General features: G+C 44.5%; 1 protein-coding gene across 1 annotated transcript in view; it reads right to left on the reverse strand.

The window, feature by feature from the left end:
* Positions 1 to 1,255: 1,255 nt before the first annotated feature.
* LOC134354213 (polypeptide N-acetylgalactosaminyltransferase 18-like) overlaps positions 1,256 to 22,939 on the reverse strand; it is a 114,143-nt gene continuing 92,459 nt past the window's right edge. Inside the window, exons 9-11 of the mRNA XM_063063108.1 lie at positions 11,745 to 11,840; positions 8,052 to 8,216; positions 1,256 to 2,967 (exon numbers count right to left, since the gene is read on the reverse strand). Of these exons, the coding sequence (XP_062919178.1) occupies positions 2,818 to 2,967; positions 8,052 to 8,216; positions 11,745 to 11,840 (411 nt within the window). The 3' untranslated portion in view covers positions 1,256 to 2,817. The remainder of the gene's footprint in view (positions 2,968 to 8,051; positions 8,217 to 11,744; positions 11,841 to 22,939) is intronic.

Raw genomic sequence — 22,939 nt, forward strand, 5'->3', positions numbered from 1 at the left:
ACACTGGCATAAATCAGAGAAAATCCTGAAAGCCAAAAATTCCCAACTCCTTGAGGCGCCAGAGGTTTGTGGACCTTATTTTTTGGGGTATTTGAGAGAGCAGGGGGCAGGGATGGGAAGGTTGTCCTAGACAGGGTTGCACCTGAGGTGGGGCACCACGTGGACTTTGTCCGTCTGTAGAAGTGGTGTCTGTGGGTGATGGAACAGGCTGGGGGTTCATGTTCTGTCGCTGAGCTCACACTGAGGGACGGCAGGAGAGGGAGGCTTCATGCATTCCCATAGTTTCAAATTACTCCTTCACACTTTTGCAACCCCATCTTCTCCCCAAAACTGTAAGCCCCTCCAGCTCCCACATCCCTCCCATCTCTGTAACCTCCTATAGCCCCTAGAAACCTCCCTGTCTCTGTAACCCTCTCCAGCCCCTACACCCCTCCCTGTCTTTATAAACCCCTCCAATCCCTACACCCCTCCCTGTCTCTATAAACCCCTCCGATCCCTACACCCCTCCCTGTCTCTATAAACCCCTCCGCTCCCTACACCCCTCCCTGTCTCTATAAACCCCTCCGATCCCTACACCCCACCCTATCTCTATAAACCCCTCCGCTCCCTACACCCCTCCCTGTCTCTATAAACCCCTCCAGCCAATACACCCCTCCCTTTCTCTATAAACCCTTCCGATCCCTACACCCCTCCCTGTCCCTATAACCCCCTCCGGCCCCTACACCCCTCCCTGTCCCTATAACCCTCTCCGGCCCCTACACCCCTCCCTGTCTCTATAAACCCCTCCAATCCCTACACCCCTCCCTGTCTCTATAAAACCCTCCGGCTCATACACCCCTCCCTGTCCCTATAACCCTCTCCGGCCCCTACACCCCTCACTGTCTCTATAATCCCCTCCGGCCGCTACACCCCTCCCTGTCTCTATAACCCCCTCCGGCCCCTACACCCCTCCCTGTCTCTATAACCCCCTCCGGCTCCAACACCCCTCCCTGTCTCTATAACCCCCTCCAGCCCCTACACCCCTCTGTGTATCTGTAACCGTCTCCGGCCCCTACACCCCTCACTGTCTCTATAAACCCCTCCGGCCCCTACACCCCTCTATGTATCTGTAACCCTCTCCGGCCCCTACACCCCTCACTGTCTCTATAATCCCCTCCGGCCCCTACACCCCTCACTGTCTCTATAACCCCCTCCAGCCCCTACACCCCTCCCTGTCTCTATAACCCCCTCCAGCCCCTACACCCCTCTATGTATCTGTAACCCTCTCCGGCCCCGACACCCCTTCGTGTATCTATAGTCATAGTCATACTTTATTGATCCCGGGGGAAATTGGTTAAATTTGTAACCCTTAAATCTGTAACCCTCTCCGGCCCCTACACCCCTCTGTGTCTTGGCAATGTTCCCACTATCTGCTTTGGGTTTATCTGTGGTTATGGAGATGGAGTGGAGGAGGGATTAGGTTGGCGTTTGGGATGAGGAGAGTGGAGAGGATGTTGATTGGGAGAGCTGTCTGGAGAGGGGAGGAGATGGTAGTGGAAATGGTGTGGGATGTGTTTGTACGTCGTGGGAGTGGGTGTTGAGGCCGGGGGTTAGGTGGGAATGGTTGCAGCAGCGGTGGGTGTGGGTGGGCTGGGAGGGGTGTGATCGAGACTGGGATTGGTTGCAGAGTCGCAAAGTGTAGGGAAACAGAAAATACTGTGGACTGTCATCAGGGAGTCATAGAAGCTGGCTGTTTGTAGCACAATGGCTAGCCTAGCACTTCACAGCCGGGACAGAAGTGATATGGAGGCCTAGGGTCTGGTGCAGGTCGTTGGGAGTGGGCAGTTTAAATGGGTTTCAGCACAGACTAGAAGGGCTGAAGGGTCTGTTTCTGTGCTGTACTTCTGTATTGCCCCATGACCCTATTTACAGCGCCAGCGTTTGGGAGATCAGAATTCACTTCCCACCGCTGCCTGTAAGGAGTTCACATGTTTGCACCGTGACCATGTAGATTTCCTCCCGGTGCTGCGGTCTCCTCCCAGTCCAAAGACGTACGGGTTAGGGTTAGTAGCTGTGGGCGTGCTATGTTAGCCACCAGAAACATGGCGACACTCACAGGCTATGGCCAGCACACCCTTGGACAGTGTTGGTTATTAACACGAATCACACATTTCACTGTGTGTTTTGATGTACACGTGACAAATAAAGCTGATCTTTATCTCTGAACTGGTCCAAATGCCCATCGTAGCTCCCCGCTAGGCCCATATCCTTCTAAACCTTTCCTCTCTGTGTAAGTGTTGTTAATTTAAAAGACATTTGGACTTAATTTAACTTGCCTGCACCACTTCCTCTGGCAGCTTATTTCATTCACGCTGTGTGGAAAAAGTTGCCCCTCAGTCCTCTTAAATCTTTCCCCTCTCACCTCTAGCCCCTCCCTCTAGGAAAAGGAAGTTTTCCAATCCACTATTAACAAACACTGCTTGGCTTTACAATGACCTTGATGTCAGTGACCTTCAAAATCAATGGAAAATGTCTACTTTTGGACAGACAGAATGAAGCCTCACAGAACTGCACGGAATGCAGCTGGTGCTAGGACACGCTCACGTCTCAAAGCAGGGGAATGTGTCACATCGCTCCATTCTGTTTCAAGGATAACAAGCAGCGCCCACCACCTAGGTACCTATTTACACATGGAAAATATTTCACCCTTTTCATCTTAACGGCTGTCTACACACGTCACTTCAGCCATTGAAGAGACCTGGCCCATCTCCTGCAAACCCTACGACACAAAAAGACTATGTGCTTGAGGAAGCTGCATTGAGGGGGTGCGGTCCTGTTTCACGACAGCTTTGTCTTCCTCAGGACGTTCGAGATCGTCCATCGCTGGCCCCTACACTCCTGAAGTAACAGCTGGTAGCCATAGACACCGTCACCGCTTTGCTGCATCTCCAAACATTTCTTTGACACTCTGTTCTGCACTGCACCTCCCTAAAGAGAGAAAGCAAACATCGCAACGTTATGGACAAAGATTTATCTTGAGATACAGTGTAGAACAGGCCCTTCTGGGTCTTCAAGCTGTACCACACAACCCACTGATTTATCCCTGGCCTAACCACAGGACAGTTTCCAATGAACTATTAACCTACTAACCACTACGTCCTTGGACTGTGGGAGGGAGAGAGGCAGAGTACCCAGGGGAAACTCATACATTCCAGGGGGAGAATGCATAAACTCCTTACAGGAGACTCCAGAATTGAACTCTGATGTAATACCATCGTGTTAACAGCTTGCTACTGTGCTATCTCACATTCAGATCTGAGCAACTGGGACCTGTATGTTACCATAGCCACTAACAAACTGCTGGAGGACCTCAGCACGGTGAGCAGCATCTGTGGGGGGAGAGGGATTGTCGACCCTGTGTCAGGACCCCGGCTACAGCAGAGAGATGGATGTCAGTATGTGGCCAGAAATGACACAGAAAAAGAGGTCCGAAGGATCCAAGCCTGAGAGTCACAGGCCACTACAGCACAGAAACAGGCCCTTTGGCCCATCTAGTCCATGTTGAACTATTAATCTACCTAGTCCCATTGTCCTGCAGTCCGACCATAGCCCTCCCATCATGTACCGATCCAAGTCTCTTTAAACATTGAAATCGAGCCCATATCCCCCAATTGCATCTGTTCCTCGTTCCACATTCGCGCCACCAGAGGGATGAGGTTCCCCCTCTTGTTTGATTTTGAAGGTCAAGACACTAGTCAGGCCACACTTGGAGTATTGACAACAGCTTTGGGCCCCATATCTCAGAATGGATGGGTTGTCATTGGAGGGAGTCCAGAGGAGGTTCACAAGGATGTTTCTGGGAATGAAGGGGTTAACATATGAGGAGTGTTCAGCAGCTTTGGGCCTGTACTCACTGGAACGTAGAAGAATGCAGGAGGATCTCATTGAAACCTACCGAATGTTGAAAGGACGAGATAGGGTGGATGTGGAGAGGATGTTTCCTATGGTGAGAGTATCCAGAACCAGAGGGCACGGTCTCAGAATTGAGGAGCAACCTTTTAGAACAGAGATAAGGAGGAATTTTTTTTAACCAGAGAATAGTGAATCTGTGGAATGCTCTGCCACAGACTGCAGTGGAGGCCAAGTCCACGGGTATATTTAAGGTGGAAGTTGATCGTTTCCTGATTGGTCAAGGCATCAAAGGTTATGGGGAGAAGGCAAGAGAATGGGGTTGAGAGGGATAATAAATCAGCCCTGACAGAATGGCAGAGTAGACTTGATGGGCTGAATGGCCTAATTCTGCTCCTGTGTCTTATGATCTTATGTTCCTGTTAAACATTTCGCCTTTCACCCTTAACCCATGACCTCTAATTCTAATCTTACCCAAACTGAATGGAAAAAGCCTGCTTGCACTTACCCTTTCTATACCCTTCACAACTTTGTATACCTCGATTAAATCTCCCCTCATCTTCTATGCTCTAAAGAATACAGTCCTAAATTATTCAATCTTTCCTGATAACACAGGTCCTTCAGACCTGACAACATCCTCGTGAATTTTCTCTGTACCCTTTCAACCTTGTTTACATCTTTCCTGCCAGAAGGTGACCAAAACTGCGCACAATACACAAAATTAGGTCAAAGGGTCTGCTCCACATTTTCATCATGGCTGATCCAATTTCCCTCTCAGCCCCAATCTCCTGCCTTCTCCCCGTATCCCTTCATGCCCTGATCAATCAGCCTCTGCCTTAAACATACATGAAGACTTGGACTCCATAGCTGCCTGTGTGTGTGAATTCCACTGATTCACCACTCTCTGGCTAAAGGAATTCTTCCTCATCTCTGTTCTAAAAGGATGCCTCTCTATTCTGAGGCTGTGTCCTCTGGTCTTAGGCTCTCCCACCATAGGAAACATCCTCTCCACATCCACTATCAAGGCCTTTCACCATTCAATAGGCTTCAATGAAATCATACCTCTTTCTTCTGAATTCGAGTGAATGCCATCCAGAGCCATCAAATGCTCTTCATATGACAAGCCATTCAATCCTGGAATCATTTTCGTGAACCTCCTTTGAACCCTCCCCAGTATCAGGCAAATCCTTTCTAAGCTAAGGGACCCAAACCTGCTCACAACACTCCAAGTGAGGCCTCACCAGAGCTTCATAAAGTTTCAACATTACATCCTTGCTTTTGTATTCTAGTCCTCTTGAAATGAGTGCTGACATCAATTTTCTTTCCTCACCACTGACTCAACTTACAAATTAACCTTCAGAGAATCCTGCACAAGGACTCCCAAGTCCCTTTGCATCTCAGTTTTTTGTACCTCTCTCTATTTAGAAAATAGTCAACCCTTTCATTTCTTCTAACAAAGTGCATGACCACACACTTCCTGACACTGTATTCCATCTGCCACTTCTTTGCCCATTCTCCCAATCTGTCTAAGTCCTTCTGTAGCCTCTCTACTTCCTCAAAACTACCTGCCCCTCCACCTATCTTCATATCGTCTGCAAGCTTTGTAACAAAGCCATCAATTCATCCAAAACATTGACATATAACGTAAAAAGAATCGGTCCCAACACAGACCCCTGTGGAACACCACTAGTCACCGGCAGCCAGACAGAAATGGCTCCCCTTATTTGCACTCTTTGCCTCCTGCCAATCAGCCACTGTTCTATCCATGCTAGAATCTTTCCTGTAACATCATAGGCTCGTAACTTGTTAAGCAGCCTCATATGTGGCATCTTGTCAAAGGCCTTCTGAAAATCCAAGAAGACAACATCAACCAATTCTCCTTTGTCTATCCTACTTGTTATTTCTTCAAAGACTTCCAACAGCTATGTCAGAAATAATTTTCCCCTGAGGAAGCCATGCTGACTACAGCCTATTTTATCATGTGACTCCAAGTACCCTGAGACCTCATCCCACCTCCTGTACTCAGTACTTTTATTTATGAAGGCCAAAAGCTTTCTTTATGACCCCATTTCCCTGTGCTGCCACTTTCTTTTTTTAATTTTATTTTTATTTGGATAAGGTATTCGCAAGTAATTATACAAAGTTTTTTTTACATGTATAACCTTTTCCATTTTTTATATATGTATAAGCCTATAATTATTTATACATTCACAAGTACACATTGAGATCATATAAAAAGTAATTAGGCGCTTAAATAGATAATTATATGCAGTTGTAATTCCATTTTATTAGACTAAGAAATGATAATGGTTGTTAAAAAATAGTAATAATAGTGGTTGAATAATAACCTCCATGTATCTCTCCTGGTCCATTTCTTTCTGGTCCAAAATACTGTATGTAGCCCTATGTAACTTCCATCGTAGGTGTTTATATCTTAACTCATTCATGTTTGCTCCTACCCGCCAACATACTTATCCAATCCCTATGTACTTATTTACTTCATTTTATCATATTTTTTTCCTTTCCCAAATCCTTTCCTTTACTTGTGTTAATTCCCTGTTGTGATGCCACTTTCAATGAATTATGGAGCTCATTCCCAGACCCCTTTGTTCCACCACACTGCTCAGCGCCCTACCGTTCACTGTGTAAGATCTACCCTGGTTGATCCTTCTGAAGCGCAACACCTCACAGTTGTCTGCCATTTTTTAGCCCATTTTTCCAGCAGGTCAAGATCCCACCGCAAGCCATGATAGTCTTCCTCACTGTCCACTACACTCCTAATCTTGGTGTCATCCACAAATTTACTGATCCAGTTAACCACATTATCATCCAGATCATTGATATAGATGGCAAACAACAATGGACCCAGCACTGATCCCTTCGGCACAACATTAGTCACAGGCCTGCAGTCAAAGGCAACCATCTACTACCGCTCTCTGACTTCTCCCATGAATCCAATTTCTAATCCAATTTATTATCTCATGCTGAACGCCGAGTGACTGAAGCTTCTTGACCAACTTCCCAGGTGGAACCCTGTCAAATGCCTTACTAAAGTCCATGTGGACAATATCCACTGCCTTGCCTTCATCCACTTTCCTGGTAACTTCCTCAAAAAACTCTTCAAGATTACTCATCACCGAGGATCTCACATGTTCTATACGTGCCAGCTGTGTGGTGAAAAAAGCACAATGGGGATATAAAGATTTTTACTCCTCATGTATATGAAGGATGTAACTAATAAAGTCAATTCAATTCAATTAGACGTGACCTACCATGCACAAAGCCATGCCGACTATCCTTAATCAGTCCCTGTCTATCCAAATAGTTAAGTATCCAGTCCCTTAGAATACCTTCCAATGACTTTCCCACAACTGATATCAGACTTACTGGCCTATAATTTCTTTGCTTATGTTTAGAGACTTTTTTAAACAGCGGAATATCATTGGCTGTCCTCCAAACCTCTCTGGTACCTCTCCTGTAACTAAGGATGTTTTAAGTACTGCTGCTAGGGTCCCTGCAATTTCTGCACTTGCCTCCCACAGGGTCTGGGGAAACACCTTGTCAGGTCTTGGGGATTTATCAAACCTGATTTGCCTCAGGACAACAAACACCTCCTCCTCTGTAATCTGTATGGGGTCCATGAAGTTGATGCCACTTTGCCTCACTTCTATAGACTCTGTGTCCATCTCCTGAGTAAATACAGATGCAAAGAATTCAATTACGATCTCACCCATCTGTCTTGTCTCCACACACGGATTACCATTCTGGTCCTCCAGAGGACCAATTTTGTCCCGTGCAATACTTTTGCTCTTCACACCTAGAACAACTTCATGCCTTCTTTTCGTCCTCCTGATTTCTTTCATAAGTGTTCTCTTGCAGTTCTTGTACTGCATAATCACCTACCAGTTAGCAGGTCATTGTAAATTGACCTAAAATTGATGGGTTGCTGGGTGGTGCTTGGGCTGGAAGGGCCCATCCCGTGCTGTGGCTCTAAATAAAATAAAATAAATATATTGACAGGAGCGTGCAGAGGGATAGAGCTAATTAAATCTGTCAGAGAGCCAGTCCAGGCAAGAGAGGTGGAAAGGCCTCCTGGCTGGGAGGGCAGAAGATGGTAATGTGAGGGTCCATGGGCTGTTTTCTGGAGCCTCAAAGCCACTCACCTGAGTGAAACTCCAGTGTGACCTCATCTGTTTGCTTTCAGCGTGACTGCACTCCATCAGCCTGGGCCTGCCATTCATCTCCACAAGGCACCGGTTGTCTGCAGCGTCGAGGGTGGGGCTCAGCACCCCCACCAGGATCTGCTGGTTGCTTCTGTAGTAAATGGCCTGTCAGAGGAAGGTGGGGTGGGTCAAAGTTTAAAGTACATGTACAGCGTGTCACCATGTTTGACCCTGAGATATAGTTTCTTGCGGGTGTTCGCTGTAGGACATTACAGCACAGTACAGGCTCTTCAGCCCACAATGGAGAGCTGACCCTCTAACCTACTCTAAGATCAATACAATCGAATAAATGAAACAGGCAAAGTCAGACAAACAATCAACGTGCAAGAGAAGACAAAATGAGTTGTACAGTGAGTCCGTAGGTTGTGGAATCAGTTCAGTGTTGAGGTGAGTGAAGTTATCCACACTGGTTCAGGAGCCTGATGGTTGAGGGAAAATAACTGTTCCTGAACCTGGTGGTGTGGGACGTGATGGTTGGGGGGTAATAACTGTTCCTGAACCTGGTGGTATGGGACGTGATGGTTGAGGGGTAATACCTGTTCCTGAACCTGGTGGTGTGGGACCTGATGTTTGAGGGGTAATAACTTCCTGAGCCTGGTGGCGTGGGTCCTGATGGTTGAGTGGTGATAACTGTTCCTGAACCTGGTGGTGTGGGACCTTATGGTTGAGGGGTGATAACTGTTCCTGAACCCGGTGGTATGGGACCTGATGGTTGAGGGGTAATAACTGTTCCTGAGCCTGGTGGTGTGGGTCCTGAGGTTCTTGATAGCAGCAGCGAGAAGAGAGTGTGACCTGGATGGTGGGGACCATGATGATGGACGCTGTTCTCCCGTGACAGCGCTCTGTGTAAATGTGCTCAATGATGGGTTCGTTTCCATGCAGATGCCAATGCCCTGCTTTATAAACACTGGCTAACAGTGTCCTGCACAACAACTCCAATCATCCCAGATTAAAGGAACCGACACACAGTTAAAACTGTTCATCCCCGCTTACCGCCGGTAGGTGGTAAGGATGGGCGCCCTCACTTGGCTCCTCTGACCCAAACACAGGAGCCCCCCCCCCCAGGGCTGTGTCCTGAGGCTTCTCTACTCCCTATACACCCACGACTGTGTTGCCACGCACAGCTCCGATCTGCTGATCAAATTTGCAGATAACATGACATTGATAGGCCTTATTTCCAATAACAATGAGACAGCCTACAGAGGAGTCATAGTCATACTTTATTGATCCCGGGGGAAATTGGTTAAGTCAACACTCTGACACAGTGGTGCCAAGAAAACAACCTCACCCTCAGTGTCAAAAACACGAAGCAGTTGATCATGGATTACAGGAGGAATGGAGACAGGCTCACCCCTGTTGACATCAATAGGACTATAGCTGAGAGGGTGAGTAGTGTCAAGTTCCTCGGTATACACATCACCGAAGATCTCAGCTGGACTGTACATACCTCTTTCACCTCAGACAGCTGAATAAGTTCAGCATGAAGCCCCAAGTCCTCAGGACTTTCTACAGGGGCACGATTGAGAGCATCCTGACTGGCTGCATCACTGCCTGGTATGGGAACTATCCTTCCCTCAATCGCAGGGCTCTGCAGAGAGTGGTGCAGACAGCCCAGTGCATCTGTGGATGTGAACTTCCCACTCTTCAGGACATTTACAGCAGCAGGTGCATAAAAAGGGCCTGAAGGACCATCAGGGACTCCAGCCTCCCCAACCTCAAACTGCCTCAGCTGCTTCCGTCTGGCAAACAGTCCGACAGCATTAAGGCCAGGACCAATGGGCTACAGGACGGCTTCTTTCCCAGGCCATCACATTGATCCGATTGACTATCTGACTATACATTGAATATGACTGTACCACACATGTATACAAAACAATTATGTATACAATCTTAGTGTCTGGCAATATCCTCACACAATTCCCATCCTTATTGCTTGTACATTGTGACAGAGACGCAATAGAAAGATTTTACTCCCTCATGTTGTGAGGTGGATGTAAGAAATAAAATTCTAGTTCTAGTTCTAATTCTCTCCTTTTAAACAACTGGAAAGGGTGTAGAGAAAATTGACAAGGATGTTGCCAGGACTTGAGGGCCTGAGTGACAGGGGAAGGTTGAATAGGTTAGGACTTTATTTCCTAGAGCACAGGAAAATGAGGGGAGATTTGATAGAGGGATAAAAAATTAAGAGGGGTATAGAAAAGGTAAATGCAAACAGGCTTGTTCCACTGAGGTTAGGTGAGACTACAATTAGAGGTCCTCGGTTAAGTGAAAGGTAAAATGTTCAAGGGAAACACGAGGGGAAACTTTTTCACTGGCAGGATGATGAGAGCGTGGACGAGCCGCCAGCACGTGGTGGGTTGGGTTTGTTTGCAATGTTGAAGAGAAATTGGACAGGTACATGGATGGGAGAGGTATGGAGGGCTTTGGTCCAGATACAGGGCAATGGCAAAACCACAGCCTGGCATAGATGGGCCAAATGGCTTGTTTCTGTGCTGCAGTGCGGTATGACTCCACGCCTCTGCTCTGTGCTGCCTTCCGTCTCAGGATCAGAATCAGAGCCAGCTTTCATGTCGCCAGCACAGATCATGAAATGTGTTGTTTGGCAGCAGTACTCTGCAATATATGGTAACAAAAACAATAAATTACAATAGATTTTATATATATGTTGAATTAAATAAGTCGGACAAAGAGAGAGGGGAAAAATAGTGAGGTCATGTTCATGGGTTAAATCTGATGGCGGAGGGGAAGAAGCTATTTGTAAAATGTTGAGTGTGTGTCTTCAGGCTCCTGTACCTCCTCCCTGATGAGAAGAGGGCATGATTCAGGTTCCACTGTACCCTCACACAATGTTCTTCATCAATCAGTTCTGGTCGCCTCATTACAGGGAGGATTGTGCAAGCTTTAGAAAGGTTGCAGAGGAGATTTACCGGGATGCCAAAAGACCGTAAGACACAGGAGCAGAATTCAGCCATTCAGTCCATCGAGTCTGCTCTGCCATTCCATCATGGCTGATTTATTAACCCTGTCAGCTCCTTTCTCCTGCCTTCTCGCTATAACCTTTGACACCCTGGCCCAATGAACAACCTATCAACCTCCGGGATGCTGCCTGCACTAGAGGTCATGTCTTATGAGGACAGGTTGAGTGAGCGAGGGCTTTTCACTTTAGAGTGAAGGAGGATGAGAGGTGACCTGATAGAGGTGTACGAGATGATAAGAGGCATAGGTCGAGTGACTTCTTTCTCGGGGCAGAACCAGCTAATACAAGGGGGCATAATATGAAGACGATTGGAGGAAAGTATAGGGACGGGGTGTCAGAGGTAACTATTTTGTGGGTGGGTGTGTGGAACGTGCTGTATGGGGTGGTGGTACAGGCAGATGCATTAAGGATATCTAAGAAACTCTTGGATAGGCACATGAATGATGGAAAAATGGAGGAATGTGTGGGAAGGAAGGGTTCAGTTGATATTAGAACAGCTTAAGAGATGGCACAACATTGTGGGCACTGTGGGCACAGCACTCTGCTGTAATGCTCAGTTCTATTTCCTACGCCCAGGAATGGTCACATCCATGAGGTCTCACTACAGTCAGAACACATCCGGAGACACCAATTGCCGCCCACCCCCCTCCATGTACCTGTGAAGACATTCCATGACAGCTGTACATGATAGGGATGTTGTCGGAGGCTGGCCCCTGATCCAGGCACAGGTCACTTTTCAGAGCATTTCTCAGCTGAAACACAGAGAAGACGTCCGTCAGATGAATCAATCCTCACTGAAGTCCGACCGTCGCTGAACAATCCTCCCTGCTCTCCCCAAGGGAGTGATCCGTAACAGCAGATTCTGAACACAATTAATTCCCTGTTCTCCCCGAGGGAGAGATCCATAATACAAGACTGTGAACACAGTTCCCTGTTCCCCACAGAGGGAGTGATCTGTAACAGTAGATTCTTTCTTTCTTTCTCAATATTTTTATTGATTTCTTACATAAAAGAATACAGAGTACAGTAGGATATATAATATATATCAATTACAATATATTGAAATCACAAATATAGTCTCATTACCCCATATCCATATTAATTAAATTTAAACATAATATTGAAAAGAGATAATTTTAGTATACAAAAAAAATCTAAACCCACTACCAGAAAAAAAACAGCTGTTTGGTTAAAAAAAAAGAAAAGGAAAAAATCCTTATCAAATAATAAAACATATTATTAGCCAACATCTATGCTTAATAGAAAATCAAAGATTTTGAAAATAATTCAAAAAAGGTCCCCACAATGTTAAAAAATCTTGTCTAGGTTCAGAAATTGAACAGCGAAACTTCTCTAAGTTTAAGCATGACATAACATCATGTAAGCAATGAGTATGAGTAGGTGGAGAGGCATCCTTCCACTTAAGCAACAATGCCCTCCTGGCTATATGAGACATAAAGGCCAAAATATGCAGATCATGTGTCTCCAAAATAAAATCATTTCCTCCAACAATACCAAATAAGGCAGTCAAAGGATTAGGTTTAAAATTTACTTTAAAAAGCACCTAAAAAGTTTGGAATACTTCCTTCCAATATTTTTCAAGACTTGAACAAGTCCAAAACATTTAATTAGTGAAGCTTCTCCATTGTAACATCTATCACAATAGGGAGATATATCCGAATAAAAACGAGACAGCTTATCTTTAGTCATATGGGCTCTATAAACCACTTTAAATTGTAGAAGGGAATGACGGGTACGTGATGATGAGGTGTTAACTAATTTAAAAATTTCATTCCAAGTGTCCTCAGAAATTGGAATCTGTAAATCTTGTTCCCAGAGATTTTTAATTCTAAAGGAATATTTCTCATTCCCAACATCATGCCATAAATATTAGATATAGATCCATTATGGAAGGGTTTCAAATTAAAAATAGTATCAAGTAAATTCTTATCCGGACTTCTAGGAAATGTATGTACTTGAGAACGCAAAAGTCTCCAATTTGTAAATATCGAAAAAAGTGAGTTTTGGGTAGGCTATACTTAGCAGGCAATTGTTCAAATGGAGAGAGACTATCTCCAACAAACAAATCCTGAAAACATTTAATACCCAATCTATTCCACTCTTTAAAAACTACATCAGTCATAGAAGGTTTAAAAAATAGTTAGAAAAAATGGGACTTGAAAGTGAAAAAGCTCAATAAACCAAAATATTTTCTAAATTGTACCCAAATCCTCAAAGTGTGTTTAACTACAAAATTATCAGTTAAATTACTTAAAGATAAAGGAATTGAGGATCCAAGAAGAGAAATGATAGAAAATTTATTAACAGAATTAGTTTCTAAAGAAACCCAAACCAGACAGACCTCTCGATTAATATAACCAAAACCTAAGATTTCATATATTGACTGCCCAGTAATAAAACCTAAAACTGGGTAAGGCTAAACCTCCATTCTTTTTAGCTTTTTGAAGATGAACTTTATTCAATCGAGAAATTTTATTTTTCCATATACAAGAAGATATAATAGGATCCAGAAAATCAAAAAAGGATTTAGGAATAAAAACAGGTATGGCCTGAAATAAATATAAAAGTTTAGGCAAAATATTCATTTTAATAGAATTAATTCGGCCAATCAATGATAAAGAGAGGGGTGACCAATTTGATAGTGCCTTCTTAACATAATTCAGAAGTGTAGAAAAATTTTCTTTAAAAAGGAATTTGTAATTCCTAGTAATTATTATGCCCAAATAAGTAAATTGATTTCTTACAATTTTAAAAGGAAGGTTAGTATTAACTAATACTAAATTGTTCAAAGGAAAAAGTTCATTCTTATGAAAGTTGTTTATATGCTGAAAACTGACTAAAGCAGGAGAGTAAAGAAAGTATGGAAGGTAAAGAAGACTCCACATTAGAAATGTAGAGCAAAAGGTCATCAGCATAAAGCGACACTTTGTGAGTAATACCCCTCCTTAAAATACCAGTGATGTCATTAGATTCCCGGAAAGCAATGGCTAAAGTAGTGGTCACCAACCTTTTTAAGCCCAAAATCCCTTACCTCGACCTTAGTGAAAGGCAAGATCTACCTACTAAATCATTTAGAGAAAAAACAGCTCAGATTGTACTGCCAATTTGAGGCCTTTTATTTGGGCTAATTGTATTTGAATTACACAAAATACCTTTGTCAAACTTTCAAATTAATTCAAACAAGAAAACACTAACTAGCATATTTCTCTTTAAGAATATTACAATACTTCACACCTTTAATTCTAAGTTTCATTATTTAATTTTATTTCAACATGAAAAATAAATGAATAAAAATTGACTGTTGGACTCAGTGTGATGACTGGGGCTGAATACTTTCTGCTAGTTCCCTGAAATTTGGCTCATAACTACAGACAGCTAGTCTGAGACAGTCTGTAAGGTGTCTGTCAGTAAGACAGCTCCTGTACTTAGATTTAATAATTTTCATCTGTGAAAATGCAATTTCACATAGATAAGTTGACCTGAAGTAGGTACTGACTTTTAGTGTTATAAAGCCAACGCGCACACCGCGCATTGCTCAGGCCCCATCAATAGTAATTGCTGCCAGTTTATGAATGGGGATGTCATTTTCACGGACATATTTTTAAAACTGATTGTAACTATCCTCACCTCTCGTTCTTTCCTTTAATTGCAAAAGAGTGAGGAAGTTCTCCTTTGTTGTAAAATCCTGGAAAGCCATTCTGACAAATACAACAAGCTGAGCTGTTTGCATTACATCCAGGGATTCATCGAACTGTAGTGAAAAATACCCACGTCCTCTGACAGTGACTCTACCCTCCTTGTCACTGTTGCAGGGCCAAGCAGTATATTATGTATTGCGGTTGTGATGTTGTTTTCCTTTTTAAAGTCATTAAGAACAGTCTCTGCGGTAATGACCATTGCTTCCTTGAATAAATCGACATCTGTAAAAGGCTTCTTGTGTTTTGCCACAAGGTGATTTACATGAAATGATGCTTCAATAGCAGTCTTATTCTGAGCAGCATGTTTTGTGGAAAACGATTGCTGGGCCTTCAACCCCAATTTCAGCTCAACTTTCCTGGCACGAATTGTGCTCTTTGGGGGGTAGGTGTCTTCAAATTTCTGGTGGTTGGTGCTGTGGTGCCTCTCCAGATTCCCTCTTTTAGTCAGTGCTTGTGTTTGGTGGCACAACATATATACACACTTGTCTTTCACCAAAGTAAATAGAAATTCCCCTTCCCATTCTGGATGGAATTTGTACGTTTTCGCCTTCTTTCGTGGAGCCTCCGCCATGCTATCAGGATATCACAAGCGAGTGCCGTATATTGATGTTTGCGACAGTCTGTACTCTTATCCAGTGGTCCCCAGCCTCCGGATGGTGAAGAATGCAGCGGTACAGTGGTGGCCTTAACGCACCCAGCACATTTTAAAGAAAAAAAGCCGAAATAAACAGACGCAATCAGCAATCGCCTTTGATCTGGGCCGACATTTACATTTACATCTGGGCGGCACCTAATTAATTAGCTTGTTTATTTCAGCTTTTTTCTTAAATGTGTGCTGGGTGCGTTCCAGCCACTGCTGTACTGCTGCATTCTTCGCGGAAATGTATCGGTCCGCGGCCCGGTGGTTGGGACCACTGCGTAACTAATTTAATTGGTCACTTTGATGCAGCACAGGCTACGCTGAAAACGCAGTTCATGGTGGGGGTGCTACACACATGCACTCTGGGCAGAAAGAATGGAACTAAAACCCTGCAACCCGGAAACAATCTCTCTTTACAAACAGCTTTCAGTAGCAGAAGTATTGCTATATTACCAGTATCCTAATTAGTATTACTTATTTTTATAATGCTCACATTACAACAGTATTTGTGTATTTATTTTTGATTTTTTTTTCAGGATCTACTGGGAAAGTGTCAAAGATCGACCGGTTGATCGCGATCGACAGGTTTGCGACCCCTAAGCTAAAGGTTCCAAGACCAAATCAAAAAGCAAAGGACTCAAAGGACAACGTTTTCTGGTCCCATGTTGAAGTTTAAATGGTTTAGAATTCTGAGAGTTAGTAAGAACCTGAGCAGAGGGAGATAAATAAAGTAATTTAATCCATTGAATAAAATTGGGTCCAAAGTTAAAATTTTCTAAAGTTTTAAATAAATAATTTCATTTAACCCGATCAAAGGCTTTCTCAGCATCTAAGGATATCACACATTCCGATATCTCTTTCGAAGGAGCGTAAATAACATTCAATAAACGACGAATATTAAAGTGGGAGTATCGATCTTCGATAAATACAGTCTGATCATCAGAAATAATAGATGGCAAAATATTTTCAATCCTATGAGCCAAAAGTTTAGATAAAATTTTAGTACCAACATTAAGTAAGGAAATTGGTCTATAAGAAGAACATTCAGTTGGATCCTTATTCTTTTTAAGAATAAGCGAAATAGAGGCTTCATAAAAAGATTGTGGCAACCTAATTATTTTAAAAGAGTCCAAAAGGACTGAATATAAGTTAGGTATAAGTAGAGAGGAAAAAGACTTATAAAACTCTCCAGAAAATCCATTAGGACCCGGAGCCTTCCCCGAGTGCAAAGAGTAAACAACCTTGGCAATTTCCTCATACGAAATAGGTTAATCCAACAATTTTCGAATATTATCAGAAAGTGTAGGAATGTTTTAATCGATCTAAGAAATTATTCATTACAATATTATCTTTAGGAGGATCAGAACTATACAGTTTAGAATAGAATTCTTTGGAAGTATCGTTTATTTCTAAATGATCAGATGTTTTATCACCATTAGCTTTACAAATTTCTTTAATTTGGCTTTTAACTATAAAGGTCTCTAATTGGTTAGCCAATAGTTTACCTGTTTTATCTCCATGAACATAAAACTGACTCTTGTAGCGATGTGCTACACACAAAGCTAGAAATAACGACACGCAGTCTGTAAGTTGCACTCGAGACTAGTTGATTCAAACTTCACAGCACTGGCTTTTACGCAGTTCCGTTCCCGCCTCTCCGGGCAGAAATGACGTCAGAGGAGCATTACAAAAGTCTCTTCCCAAGTGCGGTCTTTCTCCCCTTGCTGGTGAAGGCGGCGGCCCAGCGCCATTTTGGGGCTGGCCTCTCTGCCGACACGGGTGTCATTTTGTGAGCCGGTTCGCCTGCATAGAAAGTGGGTCGCCACATAAACCCCACCCCCCCAGAACTGGCGATACACCCCCCAATGTCCACAGTCTGGACCAGTCTCTGTTTGGGCGGTCTGCCTCTGCGCCGCAGTGCCTGAACCTCGACCAGCTGTGCCAGATCCACATGGGCCGGTTTGAGTCGGTCCACCGTGAAAACCTCCTCTTTATTAAAAAAAAACACAGGAAAAAGTATAGTATAAAATACTAAAAAGAACTAAGAAAAATCAGAACATATTAATTTGGAAAGTATTAACTCAATGAAAACTTACTAATGTTAAGTCCTTAATTTTCTAAGCAAAGAAATAAATACAAAAAAAATTAGACACGAAGGTATACCAAAAGTTAAAAAAAATTATTCATAAAAGAAAGTAATGAACAGTTAGACTGCTGATTCTAAAAAAAGGATCCATCAGGCAGACGCAACATAGATTTATAGAGGGTATTATTGAACAATTAAACTTCTGAAACTGATTCGGAAATTAAGAAATCCTGCACCTCTTGAGCCGAACAGAACCATTTCTGAGACCCATTTTTCAAAATGATTCTAAGCCGAGCGGGGTAACGAAGAGAGGGTTTAAAACCTTTATTATACAACTCCGACATCACTTTTTTAAACTTGAAATGTTCATTCAACACCTCGGGTGAAAAATCCTCCACAATTCTGATCTTCTGGCCTTCATAATCAATCACACCATTCCAACAAGATTCACAAATTAAAAGTTCCTTTGCTTGAAAGTGGTGAAGACAAATTTTCACTGAATGGGGTCATTCTTCTTAAGGGGGTCTTGATACTGGCGATCTATGAGCTCGGTCTATTTTAAGTGGAGATTTTTAAATATTCGGAAATAAATTAGCCAAAAAGTTTGCAAAAAATTCTGAAGGCTGACTGCCTTCCATTAACTCTTTAGGACCCAGAATACGTATGTTATTTCTTCTGCTTCTATTTTCTAAGTCAATAATCTTCTATCTTAATGTTTCATTAACCTTTGACTGTTTATCACTGATCTTTTCCAGGTCATCAATCTTCGCATCCAAGATCGTCAAAGTGTCTTCATTCTCTTTCTTCCATTTATCGTGTTCACTTAAAGTTTTTTGAATAGAATCCAATTTTATATCCATTCATTTAAATTTAGCGCTGAGTTGCCGGAATTCCTGCTGGAACTGCTCCAAAAGTTCATTGCTATCCTTCCAAAGTGTCTCCAAAATAGATTCCAAAGTTACAGAAGGGTCCTCTTCCTTTTCAGTAGCTTTGGCACGACTCATCGTAAAACGACGTAAAACAATATTGCGTTTAAAAGTAAGTTTTCAAAACAAGTTGGAAACAGTAAATTAAGTAGAGTCGGAGCAATTATAAAAATGCTGTTCCTCCATCAACAGGTTCTCCTAGATTCTGAACACGGCTCCCTGTTCCCCCGAGGGAGTGATCTGTAACACTAGATTCTGAACACAGCTCCCTGCTCCCCCCTGAGGGAGTGATCTGTAACACTAGATTCTGAACACAGTTCCCTGTTCCCCCGAGGGAGTGATCTGTAACACTAGATTCTGAACACAGCTCCCTGCTCCCCCCTGAGGGAGTGATCTGTAACACTAGATTCTGAACACAGTTCCCTGTTTCCCCGAGGCAGTGATCTGTAACACTAGATTCTGAACACGGCTCCCTGTTCCCCCAAGGGAGTGATCTGTAACACTAGATTCTGAACACGGTTCCCTGTTCCCCCAAGGGAGTGATCTGTAACACTAGATTCTGAACACAGTTCTCTGTTCCCCCGAGGGAACTGGGAATAGGGAATGGCATTTTTGCATGTGGCAGGGTGGGAAGAGATATAGTCGAGGTATAGCCCACTGACTCTCATAACTACCTCGACTATACCTCTTCCCACCCCGCCACATGCAAAAATGCCATTCCCTATTCCCAGTTCCTCCGTCTCTGCCTCATCTGCTCCGAGGATGAGGTTTTCCGTTCCAGATTGGGGGACCGCTTCGTCGAGCACCTCTGCTCCGTCCGCCAAAACAGACAGGATCTCCCAGTAGCCACCCACTTCAACTCTGCTTCCCACTCCCATTCAGATATGTCCATACATGGCCTCCTCTACTGCCATGATGAGGCTAAACTCAGGCTGGAGGAGCAACACCTCATATACCGTCTTGGTAGTCTCCAGCCCCTTGGTATGAACATTGAATTCTCCAACTTCCGGCAATTCCTCTCCTTCCAATCCTCTATCCCTATTTCACTCTGCCCCCTCCGCCAGCTGCCTATCACCTCCCTCATGGTTCCGCCTCCTTCTACAACCCTTTCCGGCCTATCACCTCCCTGCTTCCCCTCCTCCACCCCTTTGTCTTTCCCCTTACTGGTTTTTTACCTGGAACCTACCAGCCTTCTCCTTCCCACCCTCCCCCCACCTTCTTTATAGGGCCTCTGCCCCTTCACTCTGCAGTCCTGACGAAAGGTTCCAGCTTGAAACGTCGACTGATCTTTTCCACAGATGCTGCCTGACCTGCTGAGTTCCTCCAGAGTGTTGTGAGTGTTTCAATGAGAGCTGATCTGAGAGAGGGAGATGGTTGGTCAAAGAGAGCCGATCTGAGAGGTGGGGATGGTTTGTGAATGAGAGTTGATCGGAGAGAGGGGGAGATGGTTTGTGAATGAGAGCTGATCTGAGAGAAGGAGATGGTTTGTGAATGAGAGCTGATCTGAGAGAGGGAGATGGTTTGTGAATGAGAGCTGATCTGAGAGAGGGGGATGGTTTGTGAATGAGAGCTGATCTGAGAGAGGGAGATGGTTTGTCAATGAGAGCTGATCAGAGAGAGGGAGATGGTTTGTGAATGAGAGCTGATGTGAGAGAGGGAGATGGTTCGTGAATGAGAGCTGATCTGAGAGAGGGGGATGGTTTGTGAATGGGAGCTGATCTGAGAGAGAGGGATGGTTTGTCAATGAGAGCTGATCTGAGAGCCGGGGAGGTGGTTTGTGAATGAGAGCTGTTCTGAGAGAGGGAGATGGTTTGTCAATGAGAGCTGATGTGAGAGAGGGAGATGGTTTGTGAATGAGAGCTGATCTGAGAGAGGGGGATGGTTTGTGAATGAGAGCTGATCTGAGAGAGGGAGATGGTTTGTGAATGAGAACTGATCGGAGAGAGGGAGATGGTTTGTGAATGAGAGCTGATGTGAGAGAGGGGCATGGTTTGTGAATGAGAGCTGATCTGAGAGAGGGGGATGGTTTGTGAATGAGAGCTAATCGGAGAGAGGGGGAGATGGTTTGTCAATGAGAGCTGATCAGTGAGAGGGGGGGATGGTTTGTCAATGAGAGCTGATCGGAGAGAGGGGGATGGTTTGTGAATGAGAGCTGATCAGAGAGAGTGGGAGATGGTTTGTCAATGAGAGCTGATCGGAGAGAGGGAGATGGTTTGTCAATGAGAGCTGATGTGAGAGAGGGGGGGATGGTTTGTCAATGAGAGCTGATCGGAGAGAGGTGGAGGTGGTTTGTGAATGAGAGCTGATCGGAGAGAGGGGGAGATGCTTTGTCAATGAGAGCTGATCTGAGAGAGGGTGATGGTTTTGTCAATGAGAGCTGATCTGAGAGAGGGGGATGGTTTGTCAATGAGAGCTGATCTGAGAGCCGGGGAGGTGGTTTGTGAATGAGAGCTGATCTGAGAGAGGGAGATGGTTTGTGAATGAGAGCTGATCAGAGAGAGGGGGGGATGGTTTGTCAATGAGAGCTAATCAGAGAGGGGGGGGATGGTTTGTTAATGAGAGCTAATCGGAGAGAGGGGGAGGTGGTTTGTGAATGAGAGCTGATCGGAGAGAGAGGGGATGGTTTGTCAATGAAAGCTGATCTGAGAGAGGGGGATGGTTTGTCAATGAGAGCTGATCTGAGAGAGGGGGATGGTTTGTGAATGAGAGCTGATCTGAGAGAAGGAGATGGTTTGTGAATGAGAGCTGATCGGAGAGAGGGAGATGGTTTGTGAATGAGAGCTGATGTGAGAGAGGGAGATGGTTTGTGAATGAGAGCTGATGTGAGGGGGGGATGGTTTGTCAATGAGAACTGATCAGAGAGAGGGGGGGATGGTTTGTCAATGAGAGCTGATCAGTGAGAGGGGGGGATGGTTTGTCAATGAGAGCTGATCGGAGAGAGGGGGATGGTTTGTCAATGAGAGCTGATCAGAGAGAGTGGGAGATGGTTTGTCAATGAGAGCTGATCGGAGAGAGGGAGATGGTTTGTCAATGAGAGCTGATCAGCGAGAGGGGGGGATGGTTTGTCAATGAGAGCTGATCGGAGAGAGGTGGAGGTGGTTTGTGAATGAGAGCTGATCTGAGAGAGGGGGATGGTTTTGTCAATGAGAGCTGACCTGAGAGAGGGGGATAGTTTGTGAATGAGAGCTGTTCTGAGAGAGGGGGATGGTTTGTCAATGAGAGCTGATCTGAGAGAGGGGGATGGTTTGTCAATGAGAGCTGATCTGAGAGCCGGGGAGGTGGTTTGTGAATGAGAGCTGATCTGAGAGAGGGAGATGGTTTGTGAATGAGAGCTGATCAGAGAGGGGGGGGGATGGTTTGTCAATGAGAGCTAATCGGAGAGAGGGGGAGGTGGTTTGTGAATGAGAGCTGATAGGAGAGAGGGGGGATGGTTTGTGAATGAGAGCTGATCTGAGAGGGGGAGATGGTTTGTCAATGATAGCTGATCTGAGAGAGGGGGATGGTTTGTCAATGAGAGCTGATCTGAGAGAGGGGGATGGTTTGTCAATGAGAGCTGATCTGAGAGAGGGCGATGGTTTGTGAATGAGAGCTGATCGGAGAGAGGGAGATGGTTTGTGAATGACAGCTGATCTGAGAGAGGGGGATGGTTTGTGAATGAGAGCTGATCAGTGAGGGGGGGGATGGTTTGTCAATGAGAGCTAATCGGAGGGGGGGGATGGTTTGTCAATGAGAGCTGATCGGAGAGAGGGGGATGGTTTGTGAATGAGAGCTGATCAGAGAGAGTGGGAGATGGTTTGTCAATGAGAGCTGATCGGAGAGAGGGAGATGGTTTGTCAATGAGAGCTGATCAGTGAGAGGGGGGATGGTTTGTCAATGAGAGCTGATCGGAGAGAGGGGGTGATGGTTTGTGAATGAGAGCTGATTGGAGAGAGGGGGAGGTGCGAGTCGACAGGATGGATGAAGCAAGAAACTTTCACCAACATGATGTCACCCTCTGAATCCTTTTCGTATTCTGAAGGGTCAGAGGTAAATAGTTGGAGATGCGTCTTGCACTGCAATATGAGATGTAGATCGATTGAGTGAGATGGTACTAAACCTGATTTTGATTCTGAAACATCTCGAGTAGAGTCAGGAGAGAGGATTTGCAGGGACTAAATATGAAGAAACCGTTCCTTCCAAAAGCATTTTTGCAACCTTGAGACACTGAGGAAACCACAGCCGATGTACGATATGCAGAGGATCCTTCACAGGTCAAGCTGTGAAATTGTTGCCAAATGCTGCGTCCTCCCCTCAATTCAACCATTCTAGTTGAATGGCACACGTTTCTCCTCATCAGTTATCTTCAACAATAACCCAACCAACTGAAAACAAGCTGATCTTACAGAACTGTGAAAATGAAATACATACAGCATAACAGTAACAATATGAACTAGGGCATTACATGAAGAAAGCACGGAAGCATTTCTACTTTCTTCAAAGT

This window comes from Mobula hypostoma, chromosome 11 (genome assembly GCF_963921235.1).
Source record: "Mobula hypostoma chromosome 11, sMobHyp1.1, whole genome shotgun sequence".
In the NCBI taxonomy this organism is placed as follows: Eukaryota; Metazoa; Chordata; class Chondrichthyes; order Myliobatiformes; family Myliobatidae; genus Mobula; species Mobula hypostoma.